At 37.4% G+C, this 25,036-nt stretch overlaps 2 protein-coding genes across 5 annotated transcripts in view; one reads left to right on the top strand and one right to left on the bottom strand.

Annotated features, from left to right (window-relative positions):
- The window catches only part of LAS1L (LAS1 like ribosome biogenesis factor), a 47,518-nt gene extending 36,775 nt beyond the window's left edge, over positions 1-10,743 (top strand). Inside the window, exon 14 of the mRNA XM_085314899.1 lies at positions 6,726-10,743. Within this exon, the coding sequence (XP_085171025.1) occupies positions 6,726-6,816 (91 nt within the window). The 3' untranslated portion in view covers positions 6,817-10,743. The remainder of the gene's footprint in view (positions 1-6,725) is intronic.
- The window catches only part of ZC3H12B (zinc finger CCCH-type containing 12B), a 30,241-nt gene continuing 15,371 nt past the window's right edge, over positions 10,167-25,036 (bottom strand). For 3 of the 4 annotated variants that reach the window (XM_085314904.1, XM_085314903.1, XM_085314905.1), the window contains exons 2-6: positions 21,499-22,276; positions 18,072-18,211; positions 17,086-17,320; positions 16,889-16,995; positions 10,167-16,347 (exon numbers count right to left, since the gene is read on the bottom strand). In XM_085314904.1, the coding sequence (XP_085171030.1) occupies positions 14,930-16,347; positions 16,889-16,995; positions 17,086-17,320; positions 18,072-18,211; positions 21,499-22,109 (2,511 nt within the window). In that variant the 5' untranslated portion in view covers positions 22,110-22,276 and the 3' untranslated portion in view covers positions 10,167-14,929. Of the gene's footprint in view, positions 16,348-16,888; positions 16,996-17,085; positions 17,321-18,071; positions 18,212-21,498; positions 22,277-23,930; positions 23,983-25,036 lie in introns of all 4 variants that reach the window. The other variant, XM_085314902.1, reaches the window with a different exon arrangement.

The raw sequence follows: 25,036 nt of genomic DNA, 5'->3' as shown, positions 1-25,036 counted from the left end.
TATTCTATCACTTCTGGTGATGGGTATCCCACCTCAGGTCTGTCTGCCCTGAATTGTCATGTAATGGTAAGAAGGTTTTATTTTTAATATTCAACTCTGCCTGTCCCTAAACTAGCACACAAGTTGAGATTAGGCTCAAAACATGCTCCACATCTGCTTTTCATTTGAGCCCACAGCAATATTTTGCATATGCAGCTCTTTGCAAGTACAGACTTTGTAATCGGGTATTCCTGTGATGCACTGCAATAACTAAGTCATGTGGTACCAGAACAGAGCTGTTTGGCCTTTCCTTGAGAGGAGGTAATAAGTGTCAAGTGTCTATTTCTTTCTTTGGAGAAGGCTTCACTTGTCCATGAAGGGTGAAGGAGATTCCCATATTTATTAGGAAATGACAGAAGGAACAAGTTGTAATCTGCTTGGGGGAGTTGATAAGGGAGTAGATGGAAGCTGGAGGTACCTTCAAGGTAAAATGAAAAATAACTCTAGAGCCGACTTGTCTCTTGCAAAGGGAATTGAGATGACCAGTTTATCTACTCTTCACTAGTCCAGGGTATTTTATAACTGTGTTCACAGTTGAATTTGGTTGGTGTGACATACTTTGTTTACTGTTTATGGTAGTTTATTCAGCTGGCTGGTATCTTTTTGGTTTGGGGTTTTTCCATAGAGGAGAATCAGAAGAACGAACAATTGAATACACTGTAAGATTGAGTGCACGGTATGTGTTAGGAGCAATGCCTTTGCCTGTGCCTGCTTGAATGGTAAGTTTTTGGAAAGGCAGCTCTCAGCTGTTGTTCATGTGTACTGCCTCCAGAATTGCATCTGTGCACGTACAAGAAAGTGTGCTGGGAAAACTGTTGTTTAATTTCTTCCTGCTCTAATTGAAGAGCATTGAGTTAGGTCGCAGTGACCAGCAATATTTGTCACTGCGGCCTGGTGCCATCAAGAGCTTTTTCTAGCCTTGATTTTTGTAGTAGGACTATTGTTGTAAATTTGTGAACAATTATTTGGTATTCCAGTAAATTGCACTGCTATCTTGTTCTATGTACTAGCATGGTATCTTCAGTCTTGTTTTAGTGCCCAGAACTGAGTTTACTGTCCTAATTTTAAGCGTAGTGTAGAATTTCAGAGGAAAGTTATATTCATGTCAACAGGCTAGTGATCATTCCTTTTCCCCTTGAAAGGAGACTGTTGAAATTGTCTTCAGCTGAATGCCACTTCTTCACATTATTACTGTGGTTAAGTTAGAAGCAGTATCTTAAATGTTAGTGCATGTGGTATTTTGTTTGTTTTCTTTACTCTTTCTTTACTTTTCTTTACCCAGGCAATTGGGTGATGCAAATAAGTGTGAATAAATGCTCTGTGAATGGACACAGTTTAAACTAGTCATAGGCATGAGTTGGCTCTCATTTTTTTTTAATCGTTAGTGATCACTAAGGCTACTTATTGTGGACAACTTCACAGAAAACACTGTAGAAAGTAGGAAAGAAACACTACCTGAATTTGTTCATTAAAAGATTTTTTTTTAACAAAAGATAAAAATAATACAGTAGCATTGGAACTGTCCACAGACCTGGCTAGCATAGTAGATTTGTTTTCTAGAAACGCACTCTCAGTACAGAAGTAGTGTTAGTGTTAACTACTTAGAAAGGCCTGTGAAGAATTTGAGTTATGGCAAGCAGAGTCTTTTAAGAGCAGGAGAGAGCATGCAAAGGTGACACTTCCTTTAAGAAGTGTAGCAATGTACTGCTGAAATAGTTTTAGTAATAACTTAAAAACTATCTGAGAAGAAGCCTCTATATTTGACCATTTTTGTTCAAAGAGAAAAGTAATTTGAGGTGTTTGTAGGAACTGTAGGACTATCCTGTGGAATATAATTAGTGCTTGTTTTCAGGAGTAGTATATTTGAGGGCATAAATTAAGGACAAAGTACCTGGGTTTAGGAAATAGCAACTTTGTAATACATATATTTTATATTTCTAATGAGTTTTGTGCTGTCTTCTGAAGCACATGATTCTGGCTGCTCTGAGAGCAAACACAGGAGAGGTGAGTTTGTTGGTTTGATTTTATTGTGCAACTTCTATTCACTTACTTGTATTTGGAGCTTTAGAGCCTACAAAAATAACAGATGTGTCTTTTTTAAAAGGATGGTCGTTTCTTTACTGGCTTTAGAATTGAAGTTCATTCCACCTGTGAATCTAAGACTGACTAGAAAAAAACGTTTTTAAATGTCTTTCGTTGTCATTAAATGGTAGAGTTCGCTTGGATTTATCCCCTTGATTTAACAGGTGTTATGCTGCCCTTTCCCTGGTCAGTGACAGCTCTTTCCAGACCTGCCACTAAAGCGTTCCAGCAAGTGGGTCAAAAGTAGCAAATACTGTCTCTCATACTTGAAGATCACCTCCAGCAACTGTGTAAATCAAACTGATGGACCGGCTAATTTCCTTCCCTTATCAGTAGCACTAGAGTCCTTTGAAGGAAGAAGCCTGGACTGTATTCTGAAATATGATTTAGTCATGGTGAGAATCAATTTTATATAGATTGCAGATTAAAACGCTGCAAGCCAGGTGTGGAGGTTTTAGTACTTCATTTTTCAGACTCTTAAGTAAGCCAGCAGATGTTACTTTGTCATCTGTCCCAGATGATTGTTTTCCATGTGGCCAGAGACGCAGAGAGCAACAATTAGAAGACCTTCCTCTATACTCAACCAAGGAGGTGGATTTATCTTTCTCTCCGTACAGTGCTTTCTGATCTGCTTCCAGTTGGCTGTGGTTTGAACTAATGGCAAGTGTAACATGTCATGTAGCTCATAGCTTACTAGAAAGTACCCACATAAGGAATAAAAAAGAAAGTACTACGTCAAAAATAACAACTGTTTCTCTATCCCTTTGTGCGGGTGAAAGGGGCAGAGAGTTTCTGCTATTGAGAGGGCAATCTGGCAGGAGGCCAAGGAAAAAAGCTTGGAAAGAAGCATAAGGGAGAACTGCTGCTAAGACAAATGAAAAGGAGCAGAACCTGATTTGTTCTCATGACTAGGTCTGGAAACAATCTAGGCTTCACCAGTGCTGTTACAGGAATAATTTGTTCATTATTCTTATTCCCCTTGTGTAGCAGCTTCTCATTTTGCCAAAGGCTATGTGGCATCTGGAGTTGCCTGACTTGCCCAGAAGCAGAGGGGAGCAGAACAGAGTTTTTTGTCTACTTCCCATGTATTCTTCTGTTTGGAAACCTTGTTCTTTGTCCTGCAGCAAATGGATTTCTGCTTCCCTTCAAAAGGGGTTTGTTTGGATTCTTCCAGAAGGGGTGTTTGCTCTTTACTACTTTAGTTCTGCCTTACAACTTCTCTGCCTACAGAGACCTGTTCTGCCAAGTTCGGCATAGGGGTGAGAATAGTACAGAAATATAGAATGAGAGAATGAAAGTTTGATGCTTTCCATTGGAAATACCTGAAAGATGCTTAGGAAAAGCATCTGCAACATAGGTAGACACATCCCTTTTGGAAAGAGATGGCCATTTTACTTTTCCCTCTGGATTAACTGGCCTACAAGCAATCAAGGTAATGAACTGCGGACAGGGCTTCCTGCAGCACAGGAAAAAGGACTTGGACAAGTCATGTAACAGAATTGCAACCTCTTGTTGCAGACCTAATTCACCAGGTATGCAGATGGGAAAGGAATGTCTTAGTAATCTTAAGCATGTGTTTCATCTGTGATGTTTGTCTAACATCTGCTAAATTCTGCCCACCTTGTTTGAGGTACATAAGCATGTTCTAGGAAAAATACTTACATAAGCATGTACTAGGAAAAATAGGTTTCAGCTGACAAGCTCCCTTCCCTTTTAAAGATGAACCAATCTTTAGAGACAGTCAAGAGCCTTTCTCAAGTCCTGTTTTACACATTTTCTATTTCTGTTGTTGTTGTTTTCTGGAAGTTCAAGAAATTGGAGAATGTGCTTTACCTGAGCTTAAAGACTAAATTAACAGCCTAGCTATCCACAGGTTTTATCCCTTGAGATTGTTGGATAAGCTCTTGTTTTGTTCTTTTCCTGCTCATGTTTCTCTGCCCACCGTTTGTCACACAACTTGGTCCCTTGTGGAACCTTTTGCATAGTTTCTTTGGCTTACCATCAGATACTCTCAAAGACAAGCATGCTGTACCTAAGACAAAATAGCCTGAATCTCAGAGAAGCAAAATAGTTCCAAAAGAGCTGAATCTAACCCAGACCAGTGAATTTTGAGGCTATAGTCCATTATCGTATATTTAGCTGTCTGTGCAGATACAMAACTGGAAAAAAAAATAGCGGCAAGCATGTAGTTGTAAAAGAAAGTAGCTCTGATTATTCAAAGAGCACTTTCTCCCTTGAATCCCAAGTAATAAAATGCTGTCACCCTGTTTGACAACAGTCTAGTTTCATCCCTCTTGAAAAGCACTTAATTTGCTGTGATGAGCTTGCTCTTGACAACCTTCCTGCAGTACATGATGTGGAGAATGATGTCAGTGTCTGTCTCCAGAGTGTCTGTCCTGGGGGTGACTGCGGGTCTGTTACGGCACAAGTGATGGGGTGTGCACGTGGCTGGGGAGGAAAGATGACCACGTTAGCGAGCTGAATTCTGTGTAGTTTTCATCAGCCAGCGGAAAAACGTCTGATTGTTACATTGAATGAGGTGGCTGTAAGCTTTCTGTGTTGGCTTTGTCTGCAAGGCTCCTAGCAATGTTTCATTTGAAAAGAGAGTGACTGGGAGGTATTTGGACCTTAGGAGGAGAAAGTATCTGTCTCTGAGGAGCTCTGAGCAGCAGCCTCTGCTATACTGCCAGCTATTCCTATATCATCTGGAACAAACATTGAGCTTTTTAGTGTATAGCTTCAAGTTGCTGTAAGTCAAGCTTCCCATATGCCTTAATCTTGTTTGTAGAAATGATTTTGTTTGCTCAGGGGTCTTGCTTTCATTTTAACACAGGATAGAAGTTCCTGTGATGCTTGGATGCTTTGGAAAAGCTTGCGTTCCCTGGTCCCCAAAGGTTGTGTTCTTCAGTATATCTTCTAGTGTGTGATGTGCTGTGTTGTCAAAATTCATGCTTAGGGTTGCTGTGGCAGCCTTTGAAGCTTTGAATAGCTGCTCTCATCCTCAGACAGGTATCTCATGTGTGTGTACAAGCATATGCATCTTTTGTTTGCTCCCAGTGTCTGTTTCTCCTTAAAACAGGGGCAAATTTGGGGGTTGGCAGTGGCAGCTTGGAGAGTTTTCTGAGGGTGGACTTGTGGACATGCAGTTGCTTCAAGGGTTTCACCAAAAGGTTGCATTGACATTTCAGAAATGGGATTCATCATCTAATGGTCATGGGTAATGACTGGATTTCATTGTCCTAAGGATGGCATATGTGAGCAGGTAAGTGGCACAGCAATATGTGCTGAACCATGAAGGTAGTGAGTGAGTGGGCAGAAGAGGTGTGGGTGAGTGGGCAGAGAAATGCATTCTTGTTCTGGAGGAGCCTCGATTGTAGCTGGGACTCCATGAGCTGTCCTTTGGCATAAGGAATAGAGAACATTAGGGGGGAAAAAAAAATGAAAGACAACCAGATTTTCCCTTTATCTTCGGAAACGTCAGATACCAGGTTTCAGGTGGATCTTTTAATTTGTTAAATTGAGGTCTCCCACCTTCCCCATTCTCTTAAACTGAATACAAGTGATAAAACATACCCTTAGCTGATGACCTGCTTACAACATTGTAGTGATTTAAGTTCCTTCACATATTAAAGCTTTGAATAAGGAATCATTTACTCGTGTTCTCCAACTGTTTTTGGAGCAGTGTTCAGCAGTGTTTTATGTCTTTGAACACTATATAAAAACTTACCATTCGCTTGTGTGCTATGTTACTCATGTTAATGTATTGTTTGAGAGGAATCTTCCAGGACTCTACCCTAAGTAAGTAACTTCGGCAGTGGAAGGGAGTTTTACGCCTGTTTGAGAGTGAGCCACTTTCTATATTTAGAAATGAGTTAGCATGCTGTGAATGTCACTAAACAATAACTTCCTTTAAACACTATCTAAAACAGTCTAGTTTCTGTGACTTCTTCGTAAGAGCCATTGGAATGGCTGGTTTCTATGTGCCAGATGCCACATGCTCTATGATCCAGGCATGAGCATTCTGCTGCAGAGGCAGTCCTGGCAATTCAAAGCTTAAAGKTTTTTTCCCTTAATGACAAGGTCACTTTCCCCATTACAGAGGTGATATAATGTGTGCAAAGAGAGGGGAAGATTCCTCAGATTACGCAGGAGTGCTGCTGCAATCAAGCAGATGTGTGCCTGTACATACTGTGCAATGCTTATAACTCATGATAGTCAAATTTCAGGTCAGTGTTAGCATTGCAGTATTAGCACTTTGCCTGATTAGTTTGTATTCCTAGGTGCAAAAGACAGTTTAGATGAAAACTTGAGTGGTTTCTTCTGAAGTCATGTCTCCCTAGCAAATATTCGTAGCTACTAATCTTTCCTTTGGTATGTGCTTACGTTTGGTACCTCAGCACTGTTCTCCCCCTTGAATGAATTGATGAACATTCTGGCAGCTAAATGTCCAAAGCTAAAAGAGAGAAGTGGTATTTTGTTTTGGAAATAAAAAAGCCTGTTACAACTTCTGTAATGAAATTTAAAGTACTATCAAAATGACTTCGGCGATGCAAGCTTCTAAATCAGTTTGATGCTTATATGGCTTATTTTTYTTCCTCTCACAGCTCTGCAGAATTGAATATTCCTGTGACAGGAGGATTGTTATGGACCCAGAATGACTTCCATAAAATAAAAAGTGGCCTTCAACTTTTTTAAGACAGCAGACTGCCCTCCAGCTTTCAGTATTGCACAAGATAAGTGGCATGGAAGAATTAGTCATAATGATAGGGAAATAGCCACTCCAGGACTTTTTTTTTTTTTTTTTAATGAAGATTTACTAATTTTGAGCATGTAAAATTCAACTTCTTCATAAAGTAAAATTTAAGTTACATGAGTAATCATCACTGTCTGCCTAACCACTCTCATGAACTTTTAATTCTAGCTGATGTTTTTGAAATACGGTTAGTATACTTCAGAATCCTTTAGTATTTTTTTTCCACAGTTAATAAACACCCTTGACTGAAGGTAAACCTGTTTTTCCTTTCTCACTCGTGTATGCTGAAAACTATACTCTGGTCCTCATTGGACTGACTAGAGGGAGGCTAAGGTAGTCATGTATGAGTTTGGATTATTTTGCCAGGGTAGGATTGTGCCATAATTTTCATCTAGCTAGGCTTTAACATGAAGCTTCAGGGATCAAGCCTACCTATAGCACAGCTGAGTAATCAATTTCTGATGCAGTTTAGTGCATAAACATCTTTGGGGTTTTTTTTTGGGGGGGGGGAAATATTTTCAAGTGATACTCTTGAAGCCACTTCTGTCTTTTTTTAACTAAAATTTTCTGCTTGCTGCTGTTCTTATACATGCTTTTTCTGAGGTCAATAAATAATATTATGGCCTTTGCCAGGTGCTAGTGTGACTATTGCGGAAATGGGCTGAGTACCTAGTTGAAAAGTTGATGAGAAAAAGGACTTACAGCTAGCAGCTACTAAATGCAGTTTTCTTTAGCTGTATTAAAGATATTTGGAACTGGTAAAAAATGGGGAACTTAAGTATATATTTATTTCAAGACTTCTCAGTAAGAATTTATTGGAGTGTATCTGTTAGAATCTGTCTCTGAGTCAGGCTAGTGGTAATCTGCAGTATTTGAAAACAAGGCAGGAACAACCTTTGAAAATGTCAATGCAGCATTGTGAAATGAGATCTTTTTCATTCTTTAGAGCTACTGCTGCCATTATGTGCTAATATTTTTAGAAAGAGAGCTAGAAAAACAGCAATGTTAGCAGTACATTGGGTGGGATTAAATTGTAAGTTTGAAACAAAAACCTCATGGAAGGCTTAGGCTAGCTCTCAAGTAAAGGCTTGGCTAAATATCCATAATGTCATTTTTGTATTTATTTTGTAATTTTTGTCATCTTGTCCTACTGTGGTTAATGACTGTTCAGTGGACAGCCAAAAATTGTTTAAAATGGAAAGCGCATTGCACATTCTTTCTGTAGAACACTGCTTGTTTCTACACAATGCAGAGGGAAGTAAACTTCACTTCCTGTTGGAATACATCTTTTTATGTAAGCCCATCCTGGTTTTTAATTAGTATTTTTACAACTTTCTCCTTTTACTGAGTAGTTCCTCAAGCCTAGTTAGCAAATTTTCTGTGAGGACGTTTGTTCTTAGTGCTCAACTGTTAATACAATTTCTTTGTGAGCTGTAGTCATTGCCCTTTGCATCTGCCATCACATCATCAAGGGAATCATGGAACACAGATCCTGGTCTTCAATCAAACTGCAGAGCTAATTTAATAGCAATTCAAATAAAATAGATAAATCCACTGCTGTGAAGAATTTGTAGGAAAGCACATGATGCCAGATGCTTTTTTTTTAAAAAAAAAATCATGACTGAGGAAGTCTTGTCATGAATTTTAAACAAAATGTTACTGGAGTGGGAAAAAAAAAAGCAGGCATGAAACCAAGGGACAAAGGAAGGCAGGAGTGGCTGCGGAAAAGAAACATGAATGTTTTAAGTTTTAGAAAGCTACTGGAATTCAAAAAACTGAAGAGGTGGCTTTTACTAAAACAACAGTACTGTAAAACTTAGGTGAACTATTCACGTAATTCTCTGTTCAGAATTATGAACCTTAGTGTCTAACCTCATTTAATCACAGGTGGAACAATTTTGTAGCTATTTTCCCAAATATCTGGAAAATGATGGCATTAGTATAAATAATAAAGATATGATCTTAAAACACAAAGCTAGCCGATTCAGATGACATTAAAAAAAGTGAGTAAGTAAACAAACCCTGTATTTGTTATTTCTGAAGTTTGTCAATGCAAACCTAAGTTTGTAAAGGAACGTGTGACACTGGCAAATACCGCACTATTTCTAGCTTCTTTTTCCTTTAATTAAATATTTACTTGAAATTTGTTCTCAACATCCTAATTTCTTTCTTTACTGGATGCATAGTCTGGATGAAATGCAGTTTTGATGTAGTCCTAAAATACTTGATTTTTCCATTGCATTGAGCAGGACTTCTGAAGACTCTTTTCTCCCTGTAAACTAATTTACTCAGGTTCCTGTTAAAATCTGGAAAAAGAAAAAAAGAAAAAAAAAAAAACTCCTATAGAATGGATATGAGATGGAAGCTGCAAGTCTGGAAGACTGCTAGGATAAACCATGCAAGTAGGAACCACTGGACTGGCTGTGACCCCTCTATCTTTTGCCACCTTTTGAAATTTCTTTTCAATATAAGTGGATGGTGGAACTTTAAGATACTTTGTTCTGGTCTATGCAAATCTTTATTTTGTTCTCTGAATCCCAAAGACAGCTACTCACCGAATGAAAAGTACTTCAACACTACTTAATAAAGGTTACAGTTTTGGAGAAGAAACAGGAAGATGATCCTGCAAAATTTAATTGGTACTTGCTTTCAGGCTTATATTCAAGGACATAAATTAACTAGAAAGTATCTGAGATTTTGAAAATACAACTGTGTAATACATACATTTTATTGTTTCTGAGGGGTTCTGTGCTCTTTCAGAGCATCTGGTTCTGGCTACCCTGAAAGCAAACATGGGTGTGGTGAGATGTTCAAGGAGGTCTAGATAAAAACTGTCATTTAACTTTCATTAGCTCTACTTTTTTTTTTCTCCAAATAACTCAAAGCAGTTTGAGTCAAAGTAGTGGTAATAAATGAAATTGTATCCCCTCTCTCATAGTAAGGGAAATAATTAAAATTTTAAATAGCCCAAGAAAAATCCCCTATGAGAGAAACTGGCAAAGAATATTCTAACAACAGAGTAGCACCTAAATAGTATAGCAATATTTTTTCCTCTGTTTTTTAAAGTAAAACAGAGCCTCTTAGTTTTGTCCTGTTCCTTCACAGATCTAAGTACAAATGAAAAAGTCAAGCATTATGTATGATTTCAGGATCTCAGTATTTTTCAATAAATTAGCTAAAAATATTGAGAAATTATTTGGATAGACTGTAACAGTTGTTTTGAACACAACAGCCTTTTTTTTTTTTAATTGTCTCTTGCAGAGGCTTACAAAATAAAAAGCCAGAAACATAATCCAATGGCTCTCAGTTTTATTAAGTTAGCAAGTTTATATATAAAGTATAACACGTTCCAAATATATGAAATAATCGTGCAAACCTGTTAACAAAGAACAGTGGGGGGGGGGAGGAGGAAGCAGTTAATAGCCTGTGTTTTCTTCTGGAGTCCTCTCAATTCTTCTAATACATTTACAAGCTTTAAACATCACAGACCAAAATCATAGATATTATATAATGGTTCTTCAAAGCTTAACCAGAAACTGGGGTGAGAATAATTTAAGTGACAGTTCAATTACATTTTTCCAGTTGAATATTGTGGGAGACACTCTTACAGTTAATAGGGCTCTGTCCCACACACTGTGGTGTATAAGAAGAATATTCAAGCTGAACACTCAACACGGTAGTGATAGTCATAGAGCTAATGGTTGAAATAACGTAAGTACACAGTACTAACGCTTCAGATAAGCTTTTTGCCGGTCAAGATAAGATAGTATTTCAACTTTGTGGAACAAAATCTCACTGAAATGATACAGGTCCTTTGTCTTTCAAGTGGAATTTTTAAACATAAGACTGTAATAAAATATGAGCATTAATTTTCCTGTGTGTGATGTGGTATATCCCACAGGTACACATGCATGCCACCAGCCAAGTATTTTTGTAATTGAATTATTTGGACAGATTCTTTGAGTTCTGAACTCCTTTAGGTTTATCATTAAGAATGCCAAAATGCAGTCTGAGGCACACTGGCATTAAAACTGTGGGCATGGACCCAACTCAACAGACATTCTGGTGTGTGTTTTGGGTGGTGGATTTTTGGCGTTTTTTTTGTTTTGTTTTGGGGGGATTTTTGTTGGGTTTTYTTTTTGGAATAGCATTTTTGTGTTCTAAGCAACTGCATGCACACTTTCTAATTTTAAGAGTTTAAAACACTTTTACAAAAAGCTAAACAGACATCCATGCTAATGAATGAATGAATTACATGCAGCATCAATTAGAGCATTGCACACTTACTACAGTGATTTACAAACACCAAATACTGGTTTAACATCCATTTTCACTCATTTTGTCATTGAGACTTACATTAGATTTGGGTCAACCAAAAAACCCAAAGAGATTTATAAAAATTTTACAACAATTAAACAATAATGTTTAAATCTACAAATGAATAAAGCAAACTACTGTAGCTCAATTAAGACAATAACAGGACTAACAGTAGTCAAAAAAAAATCTATATATACAATCTAATATATTACTAACATGTAATACTTACAAAAAAAAGAAGTAATTTAGGCTGACATCCCAGAAAACACTTGATTTCGAACCATAACAAATAAGATTATGCAGTTTTAAGTGATAAAGTATGTGAAAGTAATACAACTAAAAGATCAGTAAACCAGAACTTCCAGAGAAAGCGCTCTGGCCCCACTAAAGTTTACTGCTCAAGTTCTGTTGATTGCAGTAGGCCAGGATTTTAACACCCCCCCCCCTTTTTTTTTTTGCATTTTCATTATGATTTTGTTAACTTTAATAGATTTTATTAAAATATAGCTTCTAGAACTGTCCTCTTACAGTTTTAAAACATATTTAAATATCATGCTCTCAAAAAGAGCATTTATACAGTCTTATATTTACAATATAGACAGTTATAATCATGTGTTTCTGAAGATCAGCTCTTCTATGTAAGAAGAAATCTAAGCTTATGTGCTGAAGATTAATGACTGTGTTTGTTAGTGTTTTGAATTGACTGGTAAACATATCTTAAAACAGATGCGGATGGCAGAATTACCATTTAAACTAGCAGATCAGGAGTGACTATGTAACATACAAGTTTCATTTTACTTTGAAGGAGAACGAGACAAGCACACAATTTGCAAACTCTTTCCAGACGACTACATTGCCCCCATTGCCCATTCTGCAATTCTGTGGAGGCTGGCAGCTCCTACATTTTTAGGAAAAGACAATTTGCCTTCAAAGTGCCCTAGATAAATGGTATGCTGGATTTGTATTGGTATAACATTTCCATCTTTTGGAAGAGACTTATTCTATCAGCAAGACAAAATGTAGTGAAAACTAAAATGACAAGTCATACAAAAATTATCTCCATAAACCAGCCAAAACTTCATACAGTAAACTTCTGCTCAGGCTTCAAAATTAAAGTGCATCAAAAACACCTACCAAACCCCTCTTAAAATAGCTCATCTTTGTAACTGGAGAAAAAGGGAACAAACATTTTTCTACATATAAATATTTAATTCCATGCAAAAATGGAAAGTGTGAGTGCCCAATAAACTTCATTTTAAACCTAAATAAATTATAAATTAATCTGTTACGACTAAGGCAGAGTCTACAGCAATTATATTGTTATATTTTAAACACATGCAGATGAGTTGTTAACACCAACATTTTTACATAAAGTTCTAGTGCAAGAATGTATCTGCTTAATAAATAGACTAAAGATAACTTTATGTGATGCTTTGAGGTGTACACACACAGTATCTGTGCACATTATAAACTGGTTTTGAAAAGTTGTTCTTGTTTGTCTATAAACTATAAGTGCCCATTTTAAATAAAAAGATCCATAATTACCCATGGGCTACTTCCTCGTGACACACAGTGTCACAAACATTTTGGTGAAAATGTAATACTGACGTAAATCTAGAGATGTTTTTTTTTTTTTATACACAGTTTTTATACAATCAAGAAAAAGAGATACAATTTGTATCAACAAACAAAAGGTCATTTCTGGTTATTTGAGGCATTGCTCTCAGCTGCTTACACCATGCAAGAGAAGAGAATAAAACTACTTGGAAATTAAAATTATAAAATGTTGATTAGTAAGAAATGTTTTGAAGACTGGTCAAGAGTTAAATCTGTTTTTCTGAAATTATAGATGTGTCTGAAGATTTATTTTTTTCACCAATAACAGCTCAACTAATTAAAAAGCTCAGTTATTTTTAAACACCAAGTATGAAGACAGAAGCTAACTCAATTTAAATACATAATGACCATGCCAATATAAGAACTTGGAGAGGTTTCTGCACTAATACTAGACTATTTATCATGTGTGAAATGATGCAGTTATCAAATACCAGTGCATTAACTATAGGTGCACCTGTAATTACTTTTATTATCTGACATGAGCACATTTTTGCACATGATAAATAGTCCACAAGATATTTTGAATTAAGCCGACCATTGTTACAGTAACACAAGTGGAAGAGATGATGTAATTTTGTTCCTCAGCCAAACATAACCAGAAAGCAGCATGCAAGCCATTATCAAAATACCAGAAACAACCCTGACTGCAGCCTCACGTTCTGTGTGTTTCACAGTAAGAAACATTTAGGCAGTGTCACACCTTCTCATGAAGAAACAAAAGGCCATAAACCAGGCCTTCTCAACTTTCATGAAAAAAACTACAGTAGAAGTCAACAAGTCCTAGCTCGAGACATATCGAGTTAGTAATGGTTTAAAATGTTGAAATATACAGCGGATTCAAAAAAGGACGTCCAGTCAGTGCAGCTTAAAAAAAATAAATAAATAAAAGGAAAAAAGGAAAAAACAATAAACGCCTCTTTTGGAGACATTTAGCTACAAAGGTTCCCACCCTGAGCAAGATAACCAGTTGCGCAAACAATGCCACACACAATTTTCTTCTCACCTGTTGAAACAAGAGCTCTGAAGGCTTCCACAAGGCAAATGCACACCTTTGCGTGGATCTCAAGTCTACAAACCAGGAAAGCGTTGCCACAAGCTCAAACTGCAGCATCTTCTCAAGAATCAGCCCTTCCCCCTCCACCCCCCATCTCAAATTGAGCTGTACAGCAATCTTTAATATTAGTTTCACTCAAATGCCATTGCTGCTCCCAGAAGAAGGTCTGCAGTTACTGCTGAACATCCATGTTAACATCTGTTTCCCTCTGCTTGAGGCTGAGTAATCCAATTTACATGAAAATTAGCAGTTTTTAACCTGTAGCATTTCTATTCCTCCAGAATGGTAGTTGTTTACAGTACAGGTGACAGCCAATTCTGAAGAGAGACACTACAGTTAAATTCCTTTTATTTTATTGAATGGACCTCGCTCCTCCACTCACCTTAATATTTTGGTCCTGATTTGGTAACAAATTTGGCTTCTGCTGTATTGAGCCAAAGTATTGGATGTCCCAGGAGATACTCAGACTCCTGGTGAACAATTTTAAAATTTAAGAAATACCAACAATACTGACATGTAAAAGCTGAAAAAGAATAAATCAGTTTTGCTTTTACAAATTGTATATTTTAATTTTTGCCAAGAGTATTCTTTCTTAAATATCTGACATGCCAATAGGCACTGTCAAGTGACAAAGCTGATACCCTAAAGGTGATCTGGGAGTGCATAGAGCATACTTTGAAAGGCCAATTAGGTATTTATAATCAAATTGAAAGTATACACTAGTACATGCAATATAATTGGTAACATAATTTTGTATTAACAGCTTTGAGACACTGAACGTGACATTCTAGTTCTTTAATGATATATCCATGCAGGAAGGTATGCATTTCCTGTAAAATACTATTAAAAATCCCTATATTTAAAATCTTAAAATTTACAATGCAATCAGCTCTTATACAGTGCCTAGGCACATTTATTTATTTATGACTGCTACTGTGTACAGAATTGTATACTAGATTGTTAAAAAATATATATTTACAATAAACTTGCCCACTTCCATCATGTAAGCTTTCCTCCAGTTGCTGTTTGCTGTATAGTCTCATCAGTTTAAAAGAGGCTGCAATGATTTAACGCCCTGTTCTTAATTTGGCAACAATCATAGCTGCCAGCTGTTGTGCATCTGTCATGTGGGGATTCTTTTCCATCACAGAAAGGACAATGCTCGGAGGGAAAATATTGCAGAGATTTTTGTATGTTTGATACTGATGTTCTGGGATGATATGTGGTTCCCGTGGCTCACCACATACCCCAATCCAGGGATTCCGCCAGAGTTGCTCCATCTTCTCAGGCATGCTTCTCACCATTACAGGCTCATAACATGGCTGCATGAGGTTGTTACTTAATGGATATGAGTGATAAGCATAAGAGTCTGATGCACATGGTAACGGATCCCAACTAGCATGTTGTTCTCGACAGAGAGGTGGTCTTCTCTGCCTTGTTGGATTACTTTCATAGAGCCGTGAGTCAGAAATACTGTCCATTCTTGTCATGACCAAGGCACGGCTTGGTTGTGCAGTTGGATGAACATTTTGAGGCACAGGGTAGTCTCCTGGACAACTGGACCGCGCTCCAACAACTGGATGCTGGGCATGTAGGCCTAAGTGGGAAACTGACTGTTTGCGGAGGGATTGCTTAGGCTCTTCAGCTCCGTAACTCTGAACTCTGTTTAAGGCTTCATGGTAACCATGGGAAAAAGGCTGAAGACGATTTTGTGATGAAAGTCTGTGGATCTTCACATTGTCTTCTGGACTGGCATCTGCTACACCCAGATACAAGTCATTGTAAGAGGAATAAGAATCATTACTTGTATGGCTTAAGCGATTTTCAGGACAGGGACTTGAGTTTCTAGAATACATCCCCTGGTCTGTATCAGCCCCGTAATAATCTGTGTTACGCATACTACTTATGCTCAAATTGGAAAAATCACTGAGTAAGGAATAATAGCCATGGTCCCCTAACGATTCATATTTGGGGTACTGGTCAGTATAGCTAATTGAGGTACCATGGCTATTGGTGACTAGTATAGGAGGATATTGCACACTGGACATGTGTTCCAGTGAGGATTTCTGATGTGTGAACTGTGAGGAACCTGGCACTGGGCTGCTTGCAGAACGAGTATTTAATGCACCAGCTGCATGGCTTTTTGGTGGAGGGAGTGTTGGTACGCTTAATGCAGAAACCAGAGATGGGACGGAGCTGGCCTCCGACTTCCGTGCTACTGTTAACTTTTCATCAGGCTCCACAGCTACCGATCTAATGCTTGGATCTGACTGACGTTTTGGGGTAACGCGTTTCACTTCAGAATTGATCTCTCCTTTGGAGCTGGATGGCCCTGTGCCACATTTGGCCAAGGCTCCCTCACTCATAGTTTTCACAGCAGATAATTTGGCACTTATTCGAAGCTCATCCGCTACTGACCTTTGAGGTTGGTTTGCCCGTTCTGGGTGGTAGTATTTACATTTGTGCCCATAGGTGCACTTTTTACCTGTAAGGAAAGTGTCTTCAGGTTAAATAAAACAAAATCTAATCAACATCAACAGTTGGCATCTTTGTATCTTTCACTGTTTCTCAACAGTAATGTTTGTATCTGTCACTGTAAGGAGAAATTACACATACAGGCAATCACTAACTGCTACCTGTATGCAGGTATATCACTGCAACAAGGGCAAAATACGTCACTTTTTTCCCTACTGCTCATGATTTAAAGTCCCAACAACATCCTCAAGGTAGTATAAAACCAAACATCCTCAACAAAAATTGTATAGTTATGAATCTCTCCCCCTGAACAAACCAGAATAGCACTCAACTCTGATATCCACACGACGTTTGGTAATATTTTAAAATATCTAGTTATCTTCAATTTTCTCCTATATTGTTTTTATCAATATAGCTATGCTAGGTATAAAAATGGAAATAGTGTTTGGATTACAAGAAAAATGGCATATTTTGCTTTTTAAGTAATGCTAAGATGTTAATTGTTTACTTGACCCCCCTTTCAATACACCAAATCAGACTCACGCGCTTACCATAAGGACATGGTTGTTTTTTATGTTCAGGAATAACTGGCCTTTTCCTTAAGAAATTTTCAAGGCTCGGACCATGGCGACCTAGAGGATCATCAGGAGGCATAAATCTAAGAGGAAAGAAATGTAAATTTCAGTTTTAACTGAAGATTCTGAATCAGCAAATTCCCTTACTTTTTTTTTGGGGGGGGGGGACATACTTGTCATTCACAAAAGAATACATGAGCAGCCGTTCCTCTATGAACTTCTTCCATTCTGGTTTTTCATTTTGAAGATCCCGATAGTTGTCATTCGATACAATGATGCCATCTGAGTCAAAAGCAAGTTTTACTATGAATCGATCATCATAGCAAACAACTCTTCTTCCCTGAACTCTTCGAGATGGGGTAAAAACAAGAATTTTTTCTTTCTCCAATTTACGTAAGATTTCTTGATCTGTAAAATAAGTTTAGTTGATTAGCTCCTCAAAAGTTTTAAAAGAAATGCAGCCCTTGGAATATGAAACTTCCTCTTTTCTGACAAAGTGTTGTGTAATTTTGCTCACAGAAAGTCCTTATTATCRCAAAAGTACCTAAATGTAAAGTGTCATTAAGTATTTCTGAGGTTTCAAAGCAACTGGCAAATATTCAATATTTAGCCTTCATAACCACTCCTACTCCTCTATACACAGGTACATACTTTTTTGTACTCTTTCTGAACATGTCAAGAACTCAGTTGTTACCATATTACAAAAGCCTTCTTGATAGCCCAGAGGAAAACATAAGTATTTTCTATGTGTCAAAACCTATGCTGTCTCTTCAGTGCTGAAGATAACCCTACTACATTAATCCCTGGCCTGATATTACTTATTTTATACTAGCCTAGTAAGAAAGAATCAGTTCTTACATTCTTAAATCTCTTCGCTAATGGGAAAATTAAAAATAATGTCTCTCCAGAGTGTTGAACTGATCCACTAACATTACAAAAAAGCAGTGTTACTTTCAGATGCAGCTACCTAATGTGCGCTCCTTACTAGTGAAGTTGTCCTGTGTTTTCAAACAGTTGAGTGCTGCGCAACCTCACAGCCACAGCCCAGTATGTAGTGCCAGGCATGCATGGCCACGGCCCAGCATGCTTGTATCTTGATGCAATACAGTTTTTTGCCAAGATGCAATAAATAAATAAATAAATAATCTTGATCTGCTACCTGTAATTGGTGCATCAGGTCGAGACTGCTCTTTTCTCCATGCAGGGACAAACACAGTTATATCTTTATGTCCTTTTTCCAGAAACCAATCAACAGCTAATTGAATTCCCCGGCAAGAAAATCCTTCTTTATTCCCATGACTGAAAAACATGCAGAAGTGTTATTAATAGCACTGACAAAAAGTTACTTTTTTTGTTTGTTCGTTTGTTTGTTTTCTTTTTTTATATCGTTTTTATGGTCTAAGAATATAAAAGCACATTTTGCAAAGACAGGTAAGCATTTTTATTAGACCAGCTTACATAATTGGAAAGAGACAATTGTCCAGAGCTATTAAAACTATCAGATTAAAACAACACTGTTACTCAAACACTGGAAATAGTGAAATTTTGCTATCCTAAAAATGTGGGAAAAAAATCAATTTAAGTACCCTAATGCAAAAGGTTTACCCATTTTCTCATTTTATTAGCTGATCTAATGAAAGATACCACCATATCACCTTCCCAGACAAACTGGGCTTACCTTAAGTAACAACATGAAAAACTGGCAATAACAAAAATAAATGAATTAAGAGTGCTGACTGCCACAACAGTGGTTTAAACAACAACTTTAAAAATACAAGTTTCTCTAACACCGGATATGGGTTTGGTTTGGTTTTTTTAGAGAAGGACTTTATATTTTTAAGGAAAATAAATAAACTACTCAAAGTTGTACAAATCCAAAAGGAAAAAAAAGGTAAATTTTGTTTTCTGAAACATTTTGATGTCTCTACAATAGCACGCAATTCAGATAAAGGGGTTTAAAGCTGCTCTRTAACAGCACTTTCTTACGCTTAGAAAACGGCGTAAGAAGTTTTTGCAAAGAAAAAAAAAGACAGATTTACTGGAAACTATTTAGAAACTTAGTTCTGCAATTCAGTGAACCTGATGGGTGCATCCTTCTTGCTTTACTAAACACAGAGTGAACTGAAGAATCAGGTTTTAAAACCTCTCAGGAATCAGTTCAGCTATATCTGAACAACATGTGAGCACATAAATAAGAGATAATTAATTATAAAACACATAATACTACTCTACATAGCCACACAGATCTTCGTATTACTGCAGGATTTTGTATTTAGATTCAAGCCAACATTTTCCTTGTATGAAAAACAAAACAGCATTCTGGTTCTTTTCAACTAGTATTGTAACCACTTTAGGAAAAAAAAAACGTTCTGAATCTGACCTTTTAACTAGCAAAACTCCTATTTATTGGACTCTAGTTTCTATAGCAAAGTGAACTACTTCCAAAATTACATCTGGAGAGAGTAGAATAATAAGCCAAAGTTATGCTCCTTGAGGCATACTTTCCAAAATGTATTTATTAAAATTTTTTTCTTCCTCAGTACAACTGTAATTTTTCCGCAATCATGGTAGGTCATAAGCTGCACAGTTAGTTTGGCACCATTCATTTTTTCTGCAGAAACCTCTACATGAATTTGTAAAGAAAATAAATGGATGTCTTCAAATCATTCCATCCATTTCAAAGGGTGCTCACTTAGTCACCAGCGATAATGTGCCATCCAGCAGGATCCTCACCTGTGAGGGGGGCTGAGTGGTCAGGGGAGGTTCCAGGATGCCGGGAGGACAAGGGATGCTGTGCACAGCAATGACACCCCTTACTAGAGAAAACCCAGGGGCCTGGCGTGTGAGTCGGAAACACTGGAGATGACTGTCTACAACTGCCCTGCAGCTGCAGCACAGAGGGCAATCCACACAGTCAGCTGTAAGCCAGCTTAATGGCTCTATATAATGCTAGAAACATCTCTCACCACTAAAACCTGCTGGCTGTACACAAAGTAGCTTCCAGCCACTGTACCTTCCTGTCTCAAGCTGTTACTTCTGTGTAGCATCACCGAAAACTGTTTACTTCAAGGAAAGTTCAGTCCTGAAAATGGAAATGGTTCTTATATAGCCACCTTAAATTACACATTTTGCCATAAAGGCAAAGCCTCTGTTATCATCATCAATGTCTGCAGTATCTTTAAAGGTGAGAAGTATATTGTCCCTACACTTTTTAGATAGTCTCAGTCTGTACATCAGATGCTGCATAATTAAGATGTTTGAGTCTTACTAAAATTGCCTTTAGCAAAGGAATCAAAAGTATTCTATGGATTATCATTCCAAAATTTACTTCATTATTATTATTAGATAAAAACATCGCAGATTACTAGAAGACTAGGAAGCTGCATGCTCTTTCTGGGCTCAAAATGTTATATAAAGTAACACTGAAAGAGACCAAAAATATATACATATTTAATAACAAACGTATAACTAAGGCTTATGAATCAGTGACATAGTCCAAAGCTTTGCAGCTTAAATTAATAATTAATGCAGAAGCAATAAGTATCTCTATCTACACACAGATATATACAGATATACACACATACCTATATAGATACAGATATATATGTGATGTTGCTTTACAGCAGCATCTTTTGGATGGAAGCCATCATAACTTGGCAGTGGAAAGCCCTACATATAAAAGTCTTTTAGAATTTGGAGTTTTATACATTTCGAATCTCAATACATCTAAAAAAAAAAATCTGAATTTTCCTAAGATATGAAAAAGAATTCAAGTTACATTTTTTTTTTTTTTTGCTGCAGGAAGCTAATACTGAAGGAAATCGATTGTACAAACACTGCTTGAAGAGATCTTGATACCACTGATCAACAGACTGTCAAAAGAATTCACTTATAGATTCTTACTTTTACAATGACAAACAAAGCATTTGCTAGCTGAGCTGTATATTCTACAGATATGAACATAAGTGGCACAGGACAGAAATCTCTGAGCAAGCACTGACCTAAGTAGCTGTATGAGCATGCACACAAACATGCTTGTCTGAGCTATGGTGCTGTGTAAGGCAGCACTTCAAGCTCATGCATAGCATTACACTGACAGAGGTAAATTGCTTCCAATTCTGAGTGGGCTTGATCAGCAGTCGCTCAAATATCCTGAAGTCTACTGCATATTATCAGTCTGCACTACATGTCATTTTAGAAAGAAGCAGGTTTTCCTCACCTGTTTGTTTGCCTCTGGATATTAAAATATTTGCTAACATTCTTCAGTGCGTTAAAAAATTAAATTCATCCACACAAAAACACACTACAGCTAAATTATTATACCATAAGATAGAGGGAAGAACTTGATTAAAAAATATATATATATGTATGGGAGAGGGCGGGAGGGGAACACATCTAGAATAGGAATTGCATAAAAGGAGTGATAGCATATATAAAAGACTGGACTAAAGAGTCCTTAAGAAATATTTATTATTAATCTAAATATACTACACAACTCAAAATGACATTGCAAGAATTCTGTCTTTTTTCCCCAAAAACATCCTCGTGATTTTTTTCTTTTAAAGTGTTGTAACAGGGAGACCCACCTCATGGCCACATTGCTTCCATCAATGACAATTGGCCTTAGGTTATCACTGTTATCCACAACTTCATCCTCAAGCGACAGTTCAGGGCTTGCTATCTCCTTTGGGCACAGGCCTCTCGGCACCAGAGTATTAGTGGCAGCGCTGGCACTGCTTTGTCCCTCTGATTCACTTTTGTTGCCAAGTCTCACAAGCTCTGCCAGAACATCATTGATGAGGGCATCTGCTCCCAACTTATTCAGTACAGCCTGGATCTGATCTCCTGCATATCCAAGCTTTAAAGCAAAATCCATTTTAGCTTGGTATTCTTTGTCCAAATTTGTTTTGCATTCTTCCAGCTTGAAGTCTTGTGTGATACTGCTCTGTGAAAAACTTGGGCGATCCAAACAAGGGGAGCGGCAGAGTGGCCGATGTGGTTTAGTGCAAACTTCCTTCTCTCTCCACTGCATATTGCCACTGCTGCTTCTGAAGTACAGTTGTTCAGGTTCACTTTCTGAGCTCGTCCATTCCTCAGATTCAGCACTGCATTCTCCAGCATCTTGTTCTACATTTCTGTCTTCTCTGGTGTGCCTCTTCTCCATTTTCAACTTCCCCACCATAGACCAGGCCGTCATCACGTTCAGCTTCCAGCCAGAGAGCTCAAAATTTCTCTTTCATTTCCAAAGCCACCTGGGATTCGTACTCGGTTGCATCTTTTCGGCTAATTAAGAGTTTACACAAGGCTGGAGTTAATTTGCCATGCCTACTACGTTCTGGCATGAACAACACCAACATGAAGTTCCTTTAAAAAGGGATAAAAAAATAGCTTTTGTTAAATTTTGCAGAATACTTGACTACAGTAATTTTGTTTACAAGTCAGCAGATATCCCCAGACATTCAGACTTCCATGTAAAAATTGATCATAATGAAGCATATAATTTTGTTGTCTCTTTACTAACAAACGAAACTCCCTTTATCTCCTCCATTAACTGTATGTATAAAAAAGTTCCCATACAGTCAATTTATAGCTGAAATTAATAGAGTATCTCTACAACATTTTAATAGAGTATGATATTTAGAAGAACAACACAGAAAAGGGGACCCATCACTTCCAATAAAAAACTATCTATCTTCACAGTTGTAGCCTGTCTACTTCAGGAACAACTGTGTGGAGTTTCAATATGCATAAATTTAACAAACACGTTCAGGCTCTTCCAGGAAGGTTTCTATCATAGCTGACAAACTAAATCAGCTTAACTTCAGTGCAAGCTGGCTGCTAGACATGCAGAAGTCATTACAGAGATGCACAAAGGTTCTGCAAGATGATCATCTTGAGCTTTGCTTATTGTACCTACTGTACTGAAAATTCCAAAACCAAGGATAGCTATTACTGCATTTTGACAGACTCACACTCATGGTGTTTGGATATGCACTTAAAATTCTGATCTTTTAGCAGAACAAAAAATGTTCAAGGAATTTTAGTGAGAAGTCTGACAAACTAGAAGATTAACTGTGGTGGCCTGTGAAAGGCTGAACTGAAGTCATGAAGTTTTTGAAAAATAGTTTTAAAGGGGAATTTCAACTGCAGCAGTGCATGTTTTAGAGAAAATGACAAATTCAGACCCTGAGGAAATGAAGGAAGCTGGAGAAAATTAGTTCAGAAAGATGGAGCAATATAAGGAATTCGTAAGTCAGCACAAAGGGGACTTCAACTATTTGACCACCAGGAGAATTGACAAGTTGACATAAGTATTTAAAGAGGCCTGTTTCAGAAAATCATACCCTCTCCTCTGTAAACCAACAAATTCTGACCATGCAGGACCTACAGGATCCCGTGGATAAGGAAAGTAACAATATAATTGTCTCGAAGAAACCATTTATTTTAAATCCACTTGCTTATTTTAATAACTCTTGTTCTCGTTGAAGTGACTGCTTTTAGATGTAACAACAGAAGAGAAGACTGAAAGAGAAGAATGAAAAGATACCCAACTTCTAAGAAAAGCCACAGGAGGGTACAGTCTTTTTAAACTGTCTTAAAGCTATGTCTATAAAATAGAGACTTCATTCAGCACAGATGTTGTCTGAATAGGCATGAGAAGCACGATCCTGAATTTAAACAGCAGTCACAGAAAAAAAGCCCTTATACTGTCACAGTTTTCAAATATACCTTCATTTTTAACAGGATAGCTAGTTAGCTTTGTGTTCTGAAGAATTTTGCAGATGTAAGCTATGAATGCAGAAAGAACTTTTTCCCAGGATTCTTATGAGAGTTTTTGTGGCATAAAAATCAGTGTGACTTTGGCACAGGAACAGAGACTGGCCAAAGAAGCCAGTCCTCTCCTAATGAACTCCTTATGCACCCACAAGGGGCAGAAAAACTGAAAGAGTAATTCATGTTTTTTGGGGGTACTGGTCACTAGTGACACTTCGAATAAATTTTTCTCTCTTTCATATACCTTTTTCATTTCCTCTCACRTCTCTTCCACTCCTTCAGGTTACAAGCAAGCACTAAAAGAAGACAGAATTTTTCCTCAAAAGATCAGATACACTCAACAAAGTATGTGAAATATTTAAATACAGAACATTATCAAGTACACTTGTAGGTTTAGCTCAGTTGGTTAGAGGGTGGTGCCGCTAATTCCAAGGTCACGGGTTCAGTCCCCGTATGTGCTGCTAATGCCAAGGTCACAGGTTCAATCCCCTTATGGGCTACGCTGAGGGTTGGACTAGATGATCTCCAGAGGTCCCTTCCAACCTTATGATTCTATGATTGCTATGACTACTATTCCAAAGCTTTTTAAAAAATCTTACTCCTATCTCCCCAAGAGACCAAACTGACTCTTACTTAGTTACTGTGGTCTACCAAAACAGCAAATAATAGGAGAAATACTCCCTTAATGTACAGCAGTGTTACTCCCTCAATGTATGCTAATGCTACATCTAGAGACTAAAAGTAAGTACTGAAATTTGTTGGGGGGGGGGGAAGTTCATCTAACGTAGTTATAAGAAAAGCATATCTAACACTATTCTTTTTTATTATTTATTTAGTTTTCTTCTTGAAAATAGTATTTTAAATTGTTCCACAGAATGATATTCAACAGATACTGAAATCAAAGAGAGTAACATGGAAGTGCTAACAAGTATTAATACAGAGAGCTAAAGCAAATGCATAAAAATACAATATTGCATCCTAAAAGTATTTTTAAAATGAAAACCTCATTTTCACTATTTTGCTGAAACAGTAAGGATGCTATACAAAGCATTATGAGCCACAAAAGAAAGTGAAAGAAGAACGAGTACGTGCCTAAGTCAAACCTTGTTTATTCAGAGTTTTCATATCCTTTCATTTTTAGGAAATAAGATGCTGAAAAATCACAGCTCTGACATACCACACATCTCAGAAAGCTTCCTTAACTATTCCCCTGCATTGCCTGATGTTTTGCTATTGCCTGCTGAGAATTTCAGAGTACAACAGGTCTACAACAGTCATAAAATCTGATCATCAAAGACACCAAAACACCAAAGATTCTCTGAGATGAGTCCCTGTTAGCTCAAATAAAGT

The sequence above is a fragment of the Rhea americana genome, unplaced genomic scaffold, assembly GCF_003343005.1.
Source record: "Rhea americana isolate MKP2758 unplaced genomic scaffold, rheAme1 scaffold_414, whole genome shotgun sequence".
In the NCBI taxonomy this organism is placed as follows: domain Eukaryota; kingdom Metazoa; phylum Chordata; class Aves; order Rheiformes; family Rheidae; genus Rhea; species Rhea americana.
The sequence above is the reverse complement of the archived record's forward strand: the minus strand, read 5'-3'. Positions and strand labels throughout refer to the sequence as shown.